Source organism: Miniopterus natalensis, chromosome 4 (genome assembly GCF_054644295.1).
Source record: "Miniopterus natalensis isolate mMinNat1 chromosome 4, mMinNat1.hap1, whole genome shotgun sequence".
Taxonomy (NCBI): Eukaryota; Metazoa; Chordata; class Mammalia; order Chiroptera; family Miniopteridae; genus Miniopterus; species Miniopterus natalensis.
Genome location: NC_142084.1, coordinates 60,451,784 through 60,470,283, shown reverse-complemented (window position 1 = coordinate 60,470,283; position 18,500 = coordinate 60,451,784). Strand labels below are relative to the sequence as shown.

Here is an 18,500-nt window from a genome sequence, read left to right as displayed (position 1 = left end):
AAATAAAAAAGAAAACTTCAGATTTCTGCTACTTCCATCATTATGGCAGTGGAAAAATTAGAGAAATCCTGACCAAGCATATTATAGTAAAAGTTTTCAGATTGAAGTTCAAATGTCTCTCCTCTTTCATTCAGCTTGGTGCTCCCATTCTCTAAGATATGGCCTAGTAGGTGCTTAATAACTACTTGTTAAAAACCTGAATTAATTTTTCAATTAGTGCAATCTAAGATCCCATTTGTTATTTAGTAATCTCACTCTATTTTTTATTTGTATCAAAACTATAATGTCTCTGAGACTAGGGAACAGATCGCGAGCACTGGCACAGCTCCTGGCCATGTATTTGTTTAATAAATGAATGAAAACCAAGCATAGTCAATATCAACTAGATCTTTCTCTCTGAATTACTAAGCTTCATCTTTTGCAACTGATGGTGAATCTAAATGTAAGGTTTAAATTTCTGTCTCTGGAATTTTATCTTATAAATGCACTGTATACACCTGTCCAGATTGTTCTGAATTTTGTTCTTCCAGTTTTGAATGAGAAACAAAATCTTGCAAAGAAATAAGCATGGTTTCTGGGTCTCCATCCAGAGTATAGAAAGAAATGTCCATTAGGACCCTTTTTATCAACTTAAAAGACCAACTTCTTGAAAGCCTGCTATGAAGAAATTCCTATGTACCAAGTCCTTTGGAGAATATCTTTTGCAAAAGCATTCATGTCCCTTCAGCTCCTGTCTTTTTATTTAATTAATTAAATAAAATATATCTTTATTGGATTTCAGAGAGGAAAGGAGAGAGAGAGAGAGAGAGAGAAAGAAACATCAGTGATGAGACAGTCATTGATCGGCTGCCTCTTCCACACCCCCTGCTGGGGATCCAGCCCAAAACCCAGGAATGTGCCCTGGAAACCCGGGCATGTGCCCTGACTGGGAATTGAACCTCGATCTCTTGGATCCCAGGTCGATGTTCAACAGCTGAGCCACACCCGGCCGGGCTGGTCTTTTTATTCTAATATGTATGGTTCTTGGCCCCCTGGATACAGGGATTTTCTGGTCCCCTTTGCAGTCATCTAAATTGTGGGATTCCTGCAGGGAGCCCTTTTCATTGCCCAGGGGATGGTTTGGCTAAAAGAGTCTCTCCTTCCTGCAGATCATCAAGGCTCCTTTTTTCATCTATATCCAGCCCCAAATAAAGTCAGCCACGTTTTCCCTAAATCTGTAACTGATTCTGGTGTACAATCTAAGTAGTTTGTCTTTGCTAGGACTTCATTATATTCATCAGGAATATTTGTACCTACACTGCTTTTCTGAGAACTTCACCCTTACGAAGTTCATAAAATAAGGTATCCATTTGACAACAGGAAGCCCTCTCCGGGGATCCCTCAGGTAGAATCATGTTGTATAGCACCCCTCACTGGGAGGGTGGTATTGCAGGGCACCTCTTGGCCATTGACAGGCTAGTGCCTGCTTGTCCGATCTCGCTTTTGTTGTTGTTATCCATGGTTAACCACAGCCCAAAAATATCAAATAAAAAATTTCATAAGTAAACAACTCATAAGTTTTAACTTGCACTTCGTTCTGAGTGGCGTAATAAAATCTCACACTGTCCTGGGATAGGATCATCTTTTTGTCCAGTGTATCTACTCCGGACACACAGTACAATAAGATCTGAGAGAGAGGCCACATTCACGTAACTTTTATTACAGTATATTGTTATAATTGTTCTATTTTATTAGTTACTGTTGTTAATCCCTTGCTGTGCCTAATTTATAAATTAAACTATCATAGGTATGTATGTATAGAAAAAAACAGTATACATAAGGTTCGGTACGATCCTTGTTTTCAGGCATCCACTTGGGGGTCTTGGAATGTATCCCTCACAGATAAGGGTGAGCTACTATACTAAAAATTCCAATATTGGTAAATGTAAAATGAGGCGAGAACCTATAGACATGGGAGAAATTTCCGGTGAATTTCTGGGAGGGAGCAATAAAAGAAACAAAACTTAAGAATTGTGAAAATATCACATAGTTCAGAGAATAGGCCAAAAATGGCCAATTTTAAACTTCTCTGGACAAACATCTTCAATTGGGAATGTTGATAGATTCTTTTCCAGGGAATTCTATTACTTATTTTAACCAGGGAATTTTATTACTTATTTTAAATGGAAGTCAAAAGAAAAATGGGATTTAGATTTACCTGAATAGCCAACTTTGCTGGAAACTGCTGTGAAATACTCTGGACTGGCAATCTATGTCCTTTCAAAAATATTTCACTCTGTGCATTGATGGTATAGTGGTAAGCATAGCTGCCTTCCAAAAATATTTTGCTCTTTAGCTTCCAAAGGATTGATTATGTGGGGGAAACACTGGCATTAACAAGGCGGTAACACTGCATGGAGTTTGATTCCACCGCATTAGAGAGCTTATGGAGGGGGAAGGGACAAAGACCTTGAAAATGTCTGGGTTGGAGAGGGGATGGTTAATAAATGGTAGATCTCATCAGCACCCATGTTTCCACGTTTCCTCACGGTAATGCAGCTAAGGGATATTTCCCAGCCTCCTTTCCTTTGGCTGGGGCCGTGTAACTGAGTTCTGCCCCATAGAATGTGGCCGACAGTCATTATGAGCCTCTTGTAGGCCTGTCCCATGACCATCTCTAACCTGCAACCTTCCACTCTCTCTCTGTTTTCTACAACAAACTTGGAAGCTACTTATTGAAGATGTTGGCATCACAGAGGGGAAGAAGCCTGGATCCCTGAGTCAGCATTTGTAAGAGAAACACCTAACCTGCAATGGATTGTGATTTGAATGAGAAATAAACTATAATTTTACTGTCCTTAGAATCTTGCACTTATTTATTAGAGCTAGTGCTACTTACTCTAACTACTATAGAAATTGTTCTCTTGAAATGGGATGCCGCTGTGAAGAAAACATAAACATGTGACATGAGCTTAGCAGTTGGGTAGCAGGATATGAGAATCTTAAAAACCTTTTCTTCAGGAGCCTTTCCATTGTCTGAGGGATGTCAAAATTTCCACAGGGAAATAGCTACTTCATCTTTTATTCTTTCCTTTTCTGAATGGGTGTGTTTATGGTGATGGTCTGATCCACACTCTTCCACCTGAGACTGGAATCGCTTCCGAACCTGATGGAAGAGACAGTCATAAGGAGCACCTTGGAGCCTTGGACTTGGAGCTTGACCCATTCTCTCTTCCATTCTGCAACAACTTTAAAGTCACATGTTGAAGATGGTGGTAATAGAAGATGGAAGATCCCTGGGTCTCTAAGTCATCATTTTGAAGAGAACTGCCCAACCCACATTTGATTGTCCTATGAATGAGGAATACACTTTTGTTGTGTTAAGATAGTGGGATGTGGAGCTTCCTGCCGCTGCAGCGAGTGTTACTGTCACGAATTAATATAAGGGAAGGAAATGCCTATATTTACAAAATATACCAAATAGGAGAAGCCATTTGAGGAAAAGAAGTCAAAGAAGTTTAGGAGAAACAGAAGTATATAGAAGCTGATAAACCAGGGAAGAGAGAGTCAAGAAAGAGCTGCCAATGGTGTTTGCGGTGGTGAATTTTATGTCAGCTTGGCTAGGCCATGTTACCCAGGCATTTGGTGGAACATTATTCTAGATGCTTTTAGATGTGAAGGTATTTTTTAGATTAGATTAACATTTAAATCAGTAGACTTTGAGTCAAGCAGATTACCTTCCATCTTGTGATGGGCCTTTTCTGATCAGTCGAAGAGCTAAATAGAAAAAAGGCTGACCTCCCCAGAAAAAGAGGAAATTCTGCCAGTAGACTGGCTTTGCACTTTTGCTGCAACACCAACTCTTCCCTGGATATCCAGATGGCTGGTTATTGCTTCTGTTTCTCTGGAGAAACCTGACTGATACAGTGTTAAATCTACAAAATGGTTGAAGAAGATACAGATTTTGAAAGGCTGTCATACTTGGCAACTGGAAGGAAGGGAGCAGTGTCCCTGAGCGCTGAGGGCTGAGGCTGCCCTCTAAGGTGGAGAGTGGACGTAATGTCCTGATGCTGGAGGGGAGCATGAGTGGGGGAGGGAAGCATCAGAGGCATCGGTGGGAGCACTGAACTCTAGGAGAAAGGGAGGTGGGTTTTTGGCCTGAACTTGAAAAGAGAAAGGAAAACCCATGATGCTCCCTGGGAAGTGGCTCAAGAACTGAGGTGGGGCTTTCTCTCTTCATTAATCCATGGAAGGTTCCCCCATTAGTGATTCCTTCCCCTGTCCCCACATGACCCCGGCTCTTCAGCTATTTCCTTTGACTTTCAACATAAGTCAGCTCAAGTTAAAAACTGTATTAAGCCGTTCCCCCTACGCCACCCAGCCCCACCCTGCCGGCTGTGCCTCCGCACGGTAGGCCCAGCTGAGCCATGTCTTAATAGCCCCATAATTTGGTCTCTCAGGGAGAGTGAGTCCAGCCTGGTTGTTGGTAAAAACTGCAGCTGAAAGCTTTTATCCAAAGGCTGCTGTAATCTCTAAGAAATCCCGTCTCCTCCTTTCTTGATCTGTGGTCTGATCTTGATCTGTGGTCATCCTTTATGCTCCTCTTCTGCCTTCTTCCCTCTCTGGACTATTCTGGTGCTTTGGTCCCTGATGTCTGCCAACTTGTCTCCAGCTCTTTCCGGCCAATCCACAGTTCTGGGTCCCCTCTCCCCAGAGTCCTTTTGGAACTGGAGTTCAGCCTCTGAACCTCTTCAGGGCTGGGGCCCAGCTCTGCTCACTCAGGGCCCACCTACAACCAGACACTGGTATCTTTCACTTCTTTGCTGATGCATCTGCATGATCATAGCAACACCTCAGATCCTGGGAGACTGAGGCTCACGTGGCAGACTCAGAATCCAGATTCAAGGCCCCAGGACTACACTGTGACTACCAGGTAGGCAACATCCTCTCTGTCCACATAAGAAATTATCAAACCTGTAGAGGATTTTTATGAGTTTATCTTAGCTAACCTGACCATAATTCTTGGGAAGATCCCAAATGCTCCAGAGAAAGTAAGTCTGCAGTTTCTCTTATACGTTTGGAATTAAGGAAGTAAGATTACAAGAAAGTGGGGAAAAGCAAGGCAGGGTTTGGATTATTAGAGAATTAACAAAGGTATGTCCTCTCTTGAGGGTGGTTATGCTTCTGAGGGGTCTGAAAAAAGAGGCATTTCAAAGGTGTGTTAACTTAGATGCACAAAAGCAATGGATAGGGCTTGCTTAAGGCAAAGATTTACCTTTTACTAGGGAAGCTATAGGCCTGAGGCAGGACTACCCACCCTGACAGGCCCAGTTAGGAATTTATGATCAGATCAACGTGTGATTGCTTTTGGTTAGACTTATTACAGTGCTCCTTTTTCATCCACATATCTGAGCCTCAGTCTCCTCAAAACGGTAGCATGGTTCCTGGCTCCCTCTCTCAAGGGTGTCTTGAGGTTCTGAGATACTGGAGAGAATGCACTTTGAAAACTGAACTTGTCGCTGGGAAGTGGAGGAGATTAGAAATAGCTGAACATCATCGCCCTTTCTGATTGGGTGGGAGAAAGTTTCTCTGCCCCTTTGCCCTCACTTGCCTTTTTCTTCTTCTTTTTTTTAAATCCTCACCTGAGAATATTTTTTCCATTGCTTTTTCAGAGAGAGTGGAAGGGAGGAGAGAGAAAGAGAGAGTGAGAGGAACATTGATGTGAGAGAGACACATCCATTGGTTGCCTCCTGCTCTCCCCAGGGGCCAGGGATGGAGCCTGCAACTTAGGTACCTGCCCTTGGTGTAATCTAACCAGGACCCTTCAGTCCTCTGGCCCAGGCTCTAATCACTGAGCCAAACCAGCTAGGTTGGTCTCACCTACTTTACTCCAAGGGCGAAATGGGTGGTGGACCTGGAGATGTGGCCATGTGGGAAAGGGCTGACTGCAGTAATCAGAAGATACCAGGCAGGGTTGTCCCCACTCTGTGGTCCCTTCTCTCACCCCACTGTCCTGCCATATCGTTCACACCCCCCAGCACCATTGCTTGTTTAACTCTTGGCTTTCCTCACCAGAGGCACCCTCATGGAGACAGTGCTGGTGTGAAGTGTTCCTCACCCCCCTCGAGTTTGGGGAAGAATTTGGTACATGGTAGGTGCTCAGTAAATTAAATGTTTGTCCCACCAATGAAGAATAACACGTGAAGATCTCAGGGGAGCGCCTGACAAGAGTCACAACTTCTTGCTAGCGGTCGGTTTCCCTCAGATGTCACTATTTACATCAGAGGCCCCTTCACCAACAAAATCACAGAATTTGGGAGTGCCGAGGGCCCAGTTCTCCCGCGTAGAAAACCAGGGTTTGGAGACATGACGTGGCTGTCCAAAGGCACTCACCTGGGGTGGCAGAGCGACCAACCCTCCTGGTGTGTGTGGGTCTAAGGGGTTTCTAGGAATGCAGGGCTTCCAGCGCCAGGGCAGGGTAGTGCCAGGCAAACCAGGGCGGCGAGGGCTGGGGCTGGGGCTGGGATCCTCCCTGCTCCCAGTCCCTCTACCCCTCCTGGGGGAGAAGGAAAGTCCAGGGCAGGACGCCCGCCACCACCTCCCCCACGGGCGCCACCAGCCGGCCCCCAGGCGAACGGCGGCTCCGGAGGCGCCTTCCCCGCGCGCTCCCCGAGGTCCCGCGCCGGCCCGGGGCGCGGGCGCGGGGACCCGCGGCGGCACAAAGAGGCCTGGCCGCGGCAGTTTTGAAAATACCGAGGAAGTTGATCTGGGCCGGGGCCCAAGGCGTGACGAAGAGGGAGGGGGCGAGGGAGGGAGCGCGGGCAGCGGCGGCCGCAGAGCTCGCCGGCCTCCAGCGGGGAGCGCGCGGGCGGCGCGCGGGATGGGCGGCGGGCGCGGCGCCCGCAGGCTGCGACCCCGCGCACCCTCCCCTCGGCGCGCCCGCCGAGCTCCGCCACCCGGCCGGGCCCCCGCGCGCGGCGCGTAGGGCGGCGATCGGCGCCCCTCCGGACCGCCGGCCTCTCCCCGGGCGCCCCGCGGCGAGGGCCTCCCGAGGCCCGGCACCAGGGACCATGAAAGGTAAGCCCCGCGTGCGCTCGGCTCCCGGGCGGGATCCCGCGGGACCACCCCCGGGGGCCGAGCGGAGCAGGGCTCCCTGCCTCGCGGACGACCCTCTTGCGGAAGGTATTGGGAGGGCAGCGTGCAGCCCTGAAATCCAAGAAGGGGAGAGGAGCCCGGAGAAAGTTCATCCAGTCCCGTCCTGTTCATTGCTTAGTCCTGAACAAAACGGTTTTCAATTCCAAAGAGGTTTCCGAGCTCTGTAGCCGGTCAGCGCAGAAAGATGTCACCAGCCCGACCTTCCAGCAGTGTGAACCCCCACCCAGGAGATCCATCTCAGGGGCTCCTGCAGCCCCCGCCCAGCTTTCTGCCCTGACCCCCTCCCTCAGGAGAGCCCTGTGGAGCCTGAGTCCCTCAGTCCAGGCTCTGAACCCTGGCTGACCTGCCCTGCCCTCTGACCTCCTGGGAACAAAGCAGCTGGAAAAGACTAGTGGTCCAGGCCTGAGCTGTCCCCAGGGGCAAGCGGGTCATCAGATAGTGGCTCTTACAGCCAGTTCTTGGGATGGAAACAAGAACCAGACTTGGTCCCAGGTGCTCCTACCTGGGCCTGGCTTTCTTGAGGCTGGGGAAAGAGCAGGCTTGGTCTGCACGTTTATTTTCAGGCTAAGGGAGAGGCAGGCTATGGGTCAGGGAACCATCTGTGTTTTTTCATGCTTTTGATTCATCCTTCCATAGCACCCAGGGCAGGTGCTTGTGTTCCTAGCGGTGAGAACTTCACTACCTCTTTGACTTACTGAATGTTGAAACTGAGAAGGACCTTTGAGATCATCTTCAGGGCTTGAAACTATACTCTCAGGTGGTGCTGAAGAAGGGGCTCTGTTTGTCTTTTCTACATATGAGGGTCTAAGGGCTTCTCTGATTGAATACAGTCTCCGTAGTTGAAACTGAGGTCCAAACAGGTAGGACTAGCTTCATGGGTATGCAATCTGCACATTCCCACAGGGCCCTGAGCTTGGAAGGCCTTGCACTAGGTTAATGCTCTGCTCTCGCTGTCTTGAAATTCTTAATTTTTTAAACAAGGGACCCCACACTTTCATTTTGCACTGGGCTCTGCAAATTATGTTGGTCCTGTGGACAGGAGAAAGGACTTGCTTAAGATTCACGGCTAGTCAGGGGGAGTAGAGCCCAGGGTTCCTGACTTCCAGGTCAGAGCACTTCCTTCCCTGTGGCCTCTGGTCCCTCTGTCCTTCCTGATGGCTTCACCATGTCTTGGGCTGTCTGGAATGAGGCAAGCAAGTTATAATCAACCCCAGGGAGTTCGAGTGGCAGCCGGAGGAGCCTCACCCAGGAGGTTTCTGCTCTCAGCTACCACATCTATGGAGCAGTGCACTCCTCAGTCAGCCAGCCGGGGCAGGTCATTACCCAGAAGCCTCCGAAAAGGTCTTAGTCTACATCGCACCACAGGCCAGGAGCTCACGCTGCTCTCAGCCTTAATGATGCTGCTGAGATGCTGCACATTCTCCACCAACCATCCAGACAAACACTAGAAGAGAAAGTACAGCGCAGTAAAGACAGGCAGGGCCAAAATCCTCTGAAATGGAGGCGACACCCAGCTCCCAAGGAAGAGGGACTCAGAAACACGCGACCCGCCTTTCTGAAACTCAGCAAGGCGATTCTCCGCTGACTGGAAGAGGAAAGAGCTGGAGTGACAATATTTAGAGGAGGCTCCCCAGGAGGACCAGCTGAAGTGTGTCATCATGTTATCGGGTCTCAGGGTCCTCCTGGCCTGCTGGCTGGGAGGCTGGGAGTCCCAGAAGGAAGCCCAACGCTCCTTTTTCTGCTTTCAGCCAACAGCCTCACCGCCACGTGGGACCCGATTCCTGCCCACTGAGACCTTTGGGGCAGCTCTCATGTATTCCTCCAGTCTCGGGAACCCTTCCCGTGATCTCCCCTAACACACCGGGGACCAGGCTGCAGAGCTTGGGGGGAAGATGAGGGGTGATGCCTGGCCCACCTCCCTGCAGGGTCTTCCCTTGTTCTCTCCAGGAGCCAGGAATTACCGCCACCTCTGTCTGAGATGGAAAAGGCAGGGCAGACAGCAAATATTTGGCCTTTGGGATCGGTGCAGTGTGAAAAATCAGGATTTTTTTTCATCCCACATGGAAAAAGTAAAGTGCCGGGCATAGCAGGGCGGCCCCTTCCAGAGCAGCCCTTCCCAGAGGGGAAGTTGGCTTCACAAGCTTCTCCAAAGGCCCCACCAATCTGAGAATTACATCTGTTGACAAAGATCCACCACTCCCACTCAAAGCAAAACACAGTGATGTTATGTTTTGTGGGGGAGAGGGGTGTTGGTGGGGACGATACTTAAACGAGAAAACACGTTCTCTGAGGAGCAGTGCCACCAGTGGCCAGGTGCCAGGCCCGGCTCTGCCAGCCAAGCTGTTTCCACCCTGAGGCCCCTCCTGCCTGCCAGCCAGCCAGGCCTCCCAGGCAGCTGCATCTTTTGATGCAAGCTGGCACTTGGCCCCAGGTGCAGCCCCTCTCCCACCTGAAGGCCACACAGCTGCCTCCAGCCCCTTGGTGACGAGCCCACCTCGGAGCTTCCCGCTGGCTTGTCCGAGCCATTACGAGCCACCTGTGGGATTGTTTCCACAGCTTGGATGAGAGCCTCTTGTCATGGGAACCCTCCCAGCTATATGAGCCCCACCTCCCACCTCCAGAAGCAGCCTGGCCCTGCATTCAAAGTATTTCCCTCTCTGGGTCCCAGTCTCCTGGGTGTCCCTGAGGACATCCTGGTCTGATGCAGGAGCTCTGGGTCTGAGTACCGCGTGGGGAGCAGAAATGACTTGGTGAAGAGCTGGTTGGAAGCAGGCCTGCTGCAGGCTCTGCCCCTGGGAGACTTGTCCTCAGCTGCCATGGACAGGGCAGAGCCATGCCCCACTGTTCCCCAAGCGTGGGAGGAACAGCCCCTCCCCCCAGAATCAGAGAGCAGTGCCCACTCCCTGTGGGCAAAGGACGGGGTGGCGGGGGGGGGGGAGAATGGACTACAGCAGTGTGATCCCAGGAAAATCCACTTCTCACAGCTTGGCGAGGGGATTATATTCACTCATGAGAGGGCAGACTGGGCCCCCTTTGGAAGCCTGACCTCCATTCCCAGATCTCAGGGTGCTAGAAGGAGCCTGAGACTAGAAGAGAAGGAGCTAATATAGCAAAGGTGCAAAGATCCACTAAATGGCCCAAATCAGGGGAGGGGGGTTGGAGGGGCTTAGATGTTGGGGATCAGCTCCAAACTCTCTGTCTGTCTGTCTGTCTCTCTCTCTCTCACACACACACACACACACACACACACACACACACGCTGGTCACCTTGCCATCCAGCTGGGGTAATTTTTTTTTTAAACTTTTTTTAAAAAAATATATTTTTGTTGATTTCAGAGAGAGGAAAGGAGAGGGAGAGAGAGACAGAAACATCAATGATGAGAGAGTCATTGATCGGCTGCCTCCTGCACGCCCCTGACTGGGGGATCGGGCCCGCAACCTGGGCATGTGCCCTGACCAGGAATCGAACCCTGATCTCCTGGATCCTAGGTCGACGCTCAACCGCTGAGCCACACCCAGCCAGGCTGGGGTAATTTTAATAACTGAAGACTCACATCCCATAGCTAGTTTCGGAGAGAGGAAAAAGAATTTTTTTCAGTATATGTTGGTGGATAGCTTGGCAGTTTTCATGAACGACAGGCAGCTGTGCCGGGTGTTAGAATTGGCAAGCACAGCAGCATGACAGACTGTGCCCGTCATATATACACTGCCTGTGTGAATTATGATTAATTTAGCGTGTGTGTGTGTGTGTGTGTGTGTGTGTGGTAAGCACTGAAGCCCAAAGTTAGCTCTGTCACAGACTTTATGTAACTATGATGAAGTCATTGATACTCCCTGGCCCCCAATCTCCTCATTTGCAAGTAGACTGGGTGCTCTTTGAATTTTTTTCCAGTGCTAACATTCTACTCTATTGTTTTTCCTTCTGAAAGGGTACGCGCGCACACACACACACACACAATTTCCCCCCAGAATAGAACTATAAAGTGCACAGGGTAGTATCAGAATGTGAGTTTCATGAGCATGGGCTCTCTGCCTGCCTCTCCCCTGACTCAGTCCCGCACAGTGCCTGGCACATAGGAGGTGTCCACTACGTTCCTTCAGGGGATACATCTGAGTCCCCAGCCAGGCTCGGATCCTTAAAGGCAAGTATCACACCGTGATATCCCCAGACCTAAGGTAGGTATTCAGTGAAGAGTCATGCTTTTATTTAACAAACATTTATTGACCAACTGCTAAATGCCAGGGCTTGTATGTCCATGTATGTCTAATGTCCAAGAAAGATGCAAAGAAGAGCTCAGACACTGCTCTTTCTGTCAAGGAGCTTACCCTTTGCTAGGACACTTAAAGTGATAAGTGTCTTAAGAGAGTTCCTGGGAGGCAGTTTGGGGTGGTATTGGTTCTTTTCCCATCTCTCTTCTTTTGCTGGATGAGTCTATGGTTTCATCCTTGGATTTTAGTTCTTACTGGGCATCCATTCTTTAAAGTCTTGCCCAGTTTCATAGATTTGACATAGGAATAGGTTGATGATACCAGATTTACCTCTCTGAGCTGCAGACTCATCTTTCCAACAGTGTCCTGAACATCTCCAGATGCAGACCTGCAGACACCTCCTCAAGGCTCAGATTAGATACCTTTATAACCACCTGGATCCAAGTGAAAATACTAGATATTCTGGAACATCATCTCACGCTTTTCAGTCAGCAAACGTGTATTGAGTACCTGCTTTGGAGGGGGAAACATGCAATTTTAAAGGCAAACCAGGATGGTTCCTGCTCTCAAGCAGAGACTGGACATGCACCCTTAAAAAAATCAGATAATCAAGGGCGATGATTCAGAAGAACAGTTGAGTGGTATGTATGGTAGATGCAATAGGAATCACCTGAGATAGAGAGAGCATTTAGTTCAGGAAGACTTTAGGGAAGTGTTGAAGGGTGGGCAAGATTTGGATTGGGTCATTCAAGGGACAGTCAGAAGGGGCAGGGAACAGTGTTGGTGAAAGCTGGGCATTATGTCATTGGGTAAATGTGTTTAGGGGTGATGGGTAGAGATTTGTCTGGAGTTGAGAGTTGGCTGAGAGACACAGGGAGTCACAAGACCAGGAGGCCTTGAGTGCCATGCTAAGGACTTCCAACTGTGTCCTGTTGACATTGGGGAGGATTTGGAAGGGTTTGTCAGGAGATGGCTTGGTTCCTACTTCTCCCTGGAGACGTTGGGAAATCTGTACTTTTAGAGAATGAGAGGAAGAAAATGAGCTTGTGAAGGAGCCAAGAAGAGTGGTTAGGGGGCTCAGGCAGAGAAGTAGGATGGTAATGTTATGGAAATTAAGAGGAGAAAGTTCCAAGAAAGACGTCAACAGCGAAGATGACTGTGAATCCACAGAGCTAGCACAGGATTGTTTGATCCAGAGAAAGCCAAGCTGCACAGGCACAGAGGGAAATAGGGAGCTCTGAAGCAAAGGCGCAGGGAGGCCTCGTGTCGAAGTTTCAGAAAAAGGCAACTAAATAATTAATGTAAGAAGCAGCGCTAGGCATGAAGGGTGGGCTTGTCTTGTGCTCAGTGGAAGGTAGAGGGGAGGAGGGAGAGCCGGGCCACGGTGGTGAGGAAGGCAGGAATGGGCGAGCTCCACTGTGGAAAGGAGGAAGGCTCGTTATGGGGTCCCGAGGGAAGGATGCGGACAGAGACGTTTTGCGTTACTAGTTGCATTTAATCTTTTTATGACACGTACACATTATGAAAACTTCAGAAAAGGGAAAACCTCATAGCCCTCAGAGATATCTGATAGGACCTAGGTGAGCTTTCTTCCTGAGATCCTTCTGTGTATATTTGCACACAGGTTTTTTTCACATAGGCAAGATTATTCTACCCATATGTGTTTTTTAAAATTGAACAACAGACCATAGATATCTTTCCTGGGCAGTAAATATAGAGCTGCTTTATTTTTTTAATGGTTGCTTAACATTCCATAGTACAGCTTTACAATAATTTATTTAACCATTCCCTTATCCATGGGCATTTGGGTTACTCACCTTTTCTGCAGGCATATCGTAGCAGCTAGTGATAAACTTTACCCACACAGCTCAGCCTAGATGACTAGTATTCCCCGAGGGCAAAAGGTTCTCAGAAGGGGGACTGCAGCGTCGAAAGGCGCGCTCCGTGGGAGTGCGGGGTGAGTGCACGCTGGGCGCCAAGTGCACCGAGCGCGGGGTCCCCACGCCTTGGCCTCCAGTGGGTTCCAAGCGGAACAGCTGGAGGGAGTTAGGGGCAAGTGAAGAGCTTAAGCCTAACAGTTTTGGTCTTTTCAGAAAGGGAGGAGGTGAGCTCATCTTTGGAGAATGGGGTGGGCTGAGAAGAGGAGGAACATCGAGGGAAGGTCCAGATGGCAGGACTTGACTGAGGCCAAACCCACGCCACTCTCTGACACGCTTCCACTGGGCTGGGTTTTCCCAGCCAGAGCAGAGAGAACACGCCGAGGAGGGAAGGGCACCAGGGCAGGAGAGAAAGCTGAAGGCTCCAGGGAGCGGAAGCTGATCCTGGGGGCTCAGCTGCCAGCCTGGGTGAAGCAGAGTAAAGGTAGTGCAGCGGGGATCAGGAACACAGCAGGAGACGCCGCAGAAAGTTGCTGAGATTGTGGAGATGGAAGAGCAATAAGCTTTACGCTCCAGAGGGTGGTGAGGCTGAGCTACGGCCACCAAGGAGATGAGACCTACAGACTCCAGGTCATGGGGACCTGAGGTCCAGAGGACCGGTGGGCTTTCAACATAATGTTGCCTCCATTAAAGTTGGTGGCAAGAGACAGGATGAAGAAACAAGCCAGCCCAGGTGAGGTGCTTATCCAGAACGGTGTTCCCCAAAGTAGGTGTACCTCTGAATACCATTTCTGTGGGGTTTCATAGATCTTTTTTTTTTCCAAGAATGGCAGGAAATTCTAAAGTCAAGTAAGTCTGAGAAACATCAAATTAAACACAGATTGAAATGGGCTTATTTTTTTTTTTGGAAAGACTAAAACAGTTTTAGTGTGTTACTGTGAGTTTCTAAGATGGTGAGAGTACACAGCATTTTCCAGACTTACCTGATCAAAGAGCCCCTCTTACACAGGATTTTGGAACCAGTGTTCCACAGGACATGATCTAGAAGATGGATTGGTTGAAAGTTGGAAATGGGTCCTGAAAGTGACAGGCAGTGGGAAAGGGAGACGAATGACAGTGGCAATTCTAGTAGGACAGAAGAATAATCCTGATAAAAATGCCTGTTACTGCCATTTATCAAGTATTTACTGTGTCAGGTAGTTTTCGTGTATTGCCTCATTGAATTTCCCCAGCAGCTCTGTAAAGTAGATGCTTTCCCCACTATTTTTGCACATGAAGCTCAGAGAAGGAAAGGGAAGTCCCCATGTGAGAGAGAGCATGGACCTCAAGTGGGGTTTAAAGGCCAAGAGGTGACAATAGACATCAAGACCCCTCCCATCCCACTGATTTGTGGGGTTCAGGGGGGTGGAGGAGTTGCTCTCTGCACAGAGGCCAGCGTGGATGTGATGGTGGAGGGTTGGGGTCTGTTGTATTGAGTGAATAGCTTCAGCTCTCTTCTCAACCAGAGGCCACACCGCCCCTTGAAGGGGTATTTAGAAATAGGCTGGCCACAGGAGTTATCACAAGGACCAGGGATTGCCACTGGTGGTTAGTGGGCCAGGATGCCAAATGTGGGAAAATCCTGTCTATGGAAGAATATGGCCCCCAAATGCCATGGGTGCCCTAGTTAGAAACACTGAGGGCAAGAAAGGGGAGGAAAGTTATTTAGGATAAAGAGGGCTTGGGATAAAGGGAGAATTTGCCCACAGGCTCTGTGGTTACCGGGAACACAGCGGAAGGCTGTGGGCTGGCTCGGATTCCGACAGAGGTGGCAGGGGGAGAGGAAATACCTGTCCCAAAGCATCGAATGTGGATTTGAGGGATGAAGGAGCAGAAAGGTGAGTGTTCTAGGGAAGCAGATCCTGACAACTTGTGGAGCAGGAGAATCTGAAAGGGAAGGACCAGACTCATTAGAGCTGAGACGGGCAGACCGATTCCCATCCGAATATAGGCGCGCCCACAGAGGAAGCCTCTGGGGAGAGGGTAATAGCAGGAGGGTTCTAATGAAAACAATTTTGCAGCCTTAATTATAGCGTTCTCCAACCTTAGACTATAGCTGTTCTGCAATTTTAAATATAGCACTGGCTCCCGAGAAGACTCTCAAATCTTTATTTTTACTGACCCAATTGGCTGTTTGGAAAACCCACTCTGTGAACTCCATAGAAGATCATCATCAAAATATGTTCCTTGAAGTTCCCAAAGAAAGACCTTTTATTCAGTTCCTCGAATCTCTCCCCCTTGCTGACTCTGCTGGAAGATTACAGAAAGGCTAAAGAGTGAATTAACTCCACATTTTTGGTCAACCAAAAGAAAGCTGGAGTCGGCAACCGCAGTTGAGTTAGCAGTTGGTTAACAGGTCCGGGCTGTTTTCCACCTCCAGAAGGAGAAGTGAACCAGGCTCAACCCCTGCAGAGTCAGCAGTCACGCCTCACAATGTGCCAGCACATGCACCTCAATCAAACCTTCCACGTGGCTCTGTGGGAGCAGAGGCTTAAAAAATAAGGAGTTCCTCTTGTGGCTGTCCTGGTGTTTGGGTTGGATATTATGACCTTAGGTATGAGAGGAACAGAGGCTCTTTCAAATCTCCAGTGGTTGCCACTGCTTTATGAGTCTGAGCTTACAACGCTGGCTTCCAAGGCTACTTGATTTTTTTTTTTTTTTAAAGACACCGTCTGTAATTGGGGTAGAGATTGCTGGATGAAGAGGGGAACCTGGCTGTGTCTTTGTTAGATAATTCGTGGGCCTGGCTTCTTTAGTACAGGGACCAGGATGCTCCCTCGTGACAGCTCTAATCTCTTGGAGCCTCTTGAACAGGGGAGGCAGATGCCAGCTTATAGAGTCTTAGATACTTGCTACCCAGAGCAGCATGCTGATCCAAGCTTGTCCTCGCCTTGTCCCACGAAAGGGGCTTTCCCAAAGTCCAGGAATTACCCTATCTTCTCCAGTGTCCTTTCCCAAGCTTATCCCCTCCTGTCACAAGAGCCTTTATCTGGGATCAGCAAAATGGAAGGAAGGAAGGAAGGAAGGAAGGAAGGAAGGAAGGAAGGAAGGAAGGAAGGGAGGGAGGGAGGGAGGGAGGGAGGGAGGGAGGGAGGGAGGGAGGGAGGGAGGGAGGGAGGGAGGGAGGGAGGGAGGGAGGGAGGGAGAAAAGAGACAGCAACAGAGGTTATTGGAAACCTAGCCTCTCTTCAGAAACCCATGGCCTACAAAACGGCAACTTCTCCAATTAATTATTCCAGACACCTGGCATCCCATAATGTTTGAGACTCAGGTGCTCCTCAATTTCCAGCATATCAATCCTCAGTTTTCCATGGATACTTTATGTGTGACACAGGGAAGGACCAGGGTCTTATTTGGGAGGGCCATAAAAATGCCAGGGGTATTGTAAGGTAATTAACTGGGACACTAATGGGAGAAAAACCCATGCCCCCCAAAACTATGAGAGGCCTTTTAGCTTTAGGAGAGGAATATTATATTCCTTGTTCAGAGGAGAAGCAGATCCTAAATTTTGCTGCACCCCCCCCCCCCCAGTCCTTCCAGTTCAAACATTAGGCCCCTGGGTAGTCATTTTAAATCTCTGCTGCTTTAAGACTTTGCATCCTCAGTGCACCACACGCCCAAACATTCCCTAGCCATGGAGAACTCTAAGCTACATTTAAACCACATTTTAAGTCATTCCTCTTTATTTATTTTTGAATAAAAATGAGCCCTTAATTGAAACAGCAGGAGTTAATAATTAACAAGGATGTAAGCCTTCTCAAAGGGTCAGTAAACCCATCTGTTTTGAGCTCCCACTATGTGATCAGCCTTGCACTGAGGGAAGATTTTCTGACCTCAAGGAGGTGACGAACTGCTGGGAGGCCAGGCATGTAAACAGATGCCGGCCCTGGTGGGAAAGGCTTTGCCCAGCTCTGCGGGCTGTCTGAGCGGGGCATATGCAGTTCTGCAAGCGCTCTGTATGTGTGTTTGCATCTTGCTTCAGATTCCTGGACGGTTAGGAACCACTAGCTAGCTGGCAGGTCACTTAATCTCTCTGAGCCTTTCTAATATGACAGGTGGGTTCTGTGACTTACACTCGCGTTGACGTAGGAAAGATCCAAACCTGTACAGAATTTTTATGTTTGTTTGAGCCAAACTGATGACAATTGCTCGGAAGCAGAATTTCAACAGATTGAGAAAATACTCCAGAGAATGTCAGTTTTACAGCTTATTTTATACGTTAGAGTCAAGAAGGAGATGTAAGGGGGTTACATGAAATTCATTCGTGGTAGATAAGGGAGGTGGGACAAAGCAAAGCTGGGAAATCTCTTGAGATTGGATAGAGAGAGACACATACTTCTTTTACATTGGTGGGTACAGGAGAGTTAACAATTAGCATTTACAAACATAGAGATGGTATTTGGGGAACAAGGTAACACTGAGAGGTTCTGTGGCCTCTGCCCTGGTGCTGGGTGTGCCCTGAGGGGTCCGGGAAAAGGGGATTACTCTGACATTCCAAGTGTATGTTATCTTAGATGCAAAAAATCAATAGACAGGTTGACTTCAGGTAGATTGACCTTTGTCAAGGAAGCTACAGGCCTAGGAATGGGCTGCCTGCCATAACTCTATTTTAGTTAGAAATTTTTATGTTCAGACCACCTTATGTGGTTCCTTTTGGTCGCTGAGTTTGTAAGGCCCGCCATGCAGGCCTTCCCTGAGCTTGTCAGTTTAGTGTGTGGCCTCTTTTTTGTCCATACTCCCTATCTCTGAAAACACCTCAGAAAGCTGGGAAACCCAACACTAGGTCAGATCACCCCAGTAGACATTGGAAGGGGCCGTCATGGGAGATGGGGAAGGGAAGGAACATTCTTTTCGTGTCTTTGTTAAGCCGGCTTGGCCCAGGGCAAGGGTGAGTACAGATTCCTGTCTAATCAATCATCTTTTAATCAATCATAGGCTGTGTCCTCAAGCCAAGTTTTTCTCAATTCTTTAAGTCTGTTTCTTCTTCCATCCTCTGACCGGAACAATCTGGGGGTAATGTGAATATAATGAGCCCATGCTTGCAAAGGGCTTGGCTTAATAAAAGCCTCGCAAATGCTTTGGGTTGTGTTCTCATTAAAGCAAACGGGGCGAGAGTAGAGAGTTGCTGTAGCATTCCTGACATAGGTAAATTAGGGTCCCCAAGGCCCGAGGCTCAGCCCTGCTGAACAGGAAGTCCAAGGGATTAGAAAGAGAAGAGAGCTCTTTGGGGGTTGGGAGGGC

The 18,500-nt window shown here is 48.7% G+C and overlaps 1 protein-coding gene across 3 annotated transcripts in view; it reads left to right on the top strand.

Annotated features, from left to right (window-relative positions):
- The first annotated feature begins 6,989 nt into the window (after window positions 1–6,989).
- Window positions 6,990–18,500, top strand: part of SCARA3 (scavenger receptor class A member 3) — a 37,226-nt gene continuing 25,715 nt past the window's right edge. Inside the window, exon 1 of one of the 3 annotated variants that reach the window (XM_016214862.2) lies at window positions 6,990–7,056. In XM_016214862.2, the coding sequence (XP_016070348.1) occupies window positions 7,050–7,056 (7 nt within the window). In that variant the 5' untranslated portion in view covers window positions 6,990–7,049. The remainder of the gene's footprint in view (window positions 7,057–18,500) is intronic. The other 2 variants (XM_016214864.2, XM_016214863.2) reach the window with 2 other exon arrangements.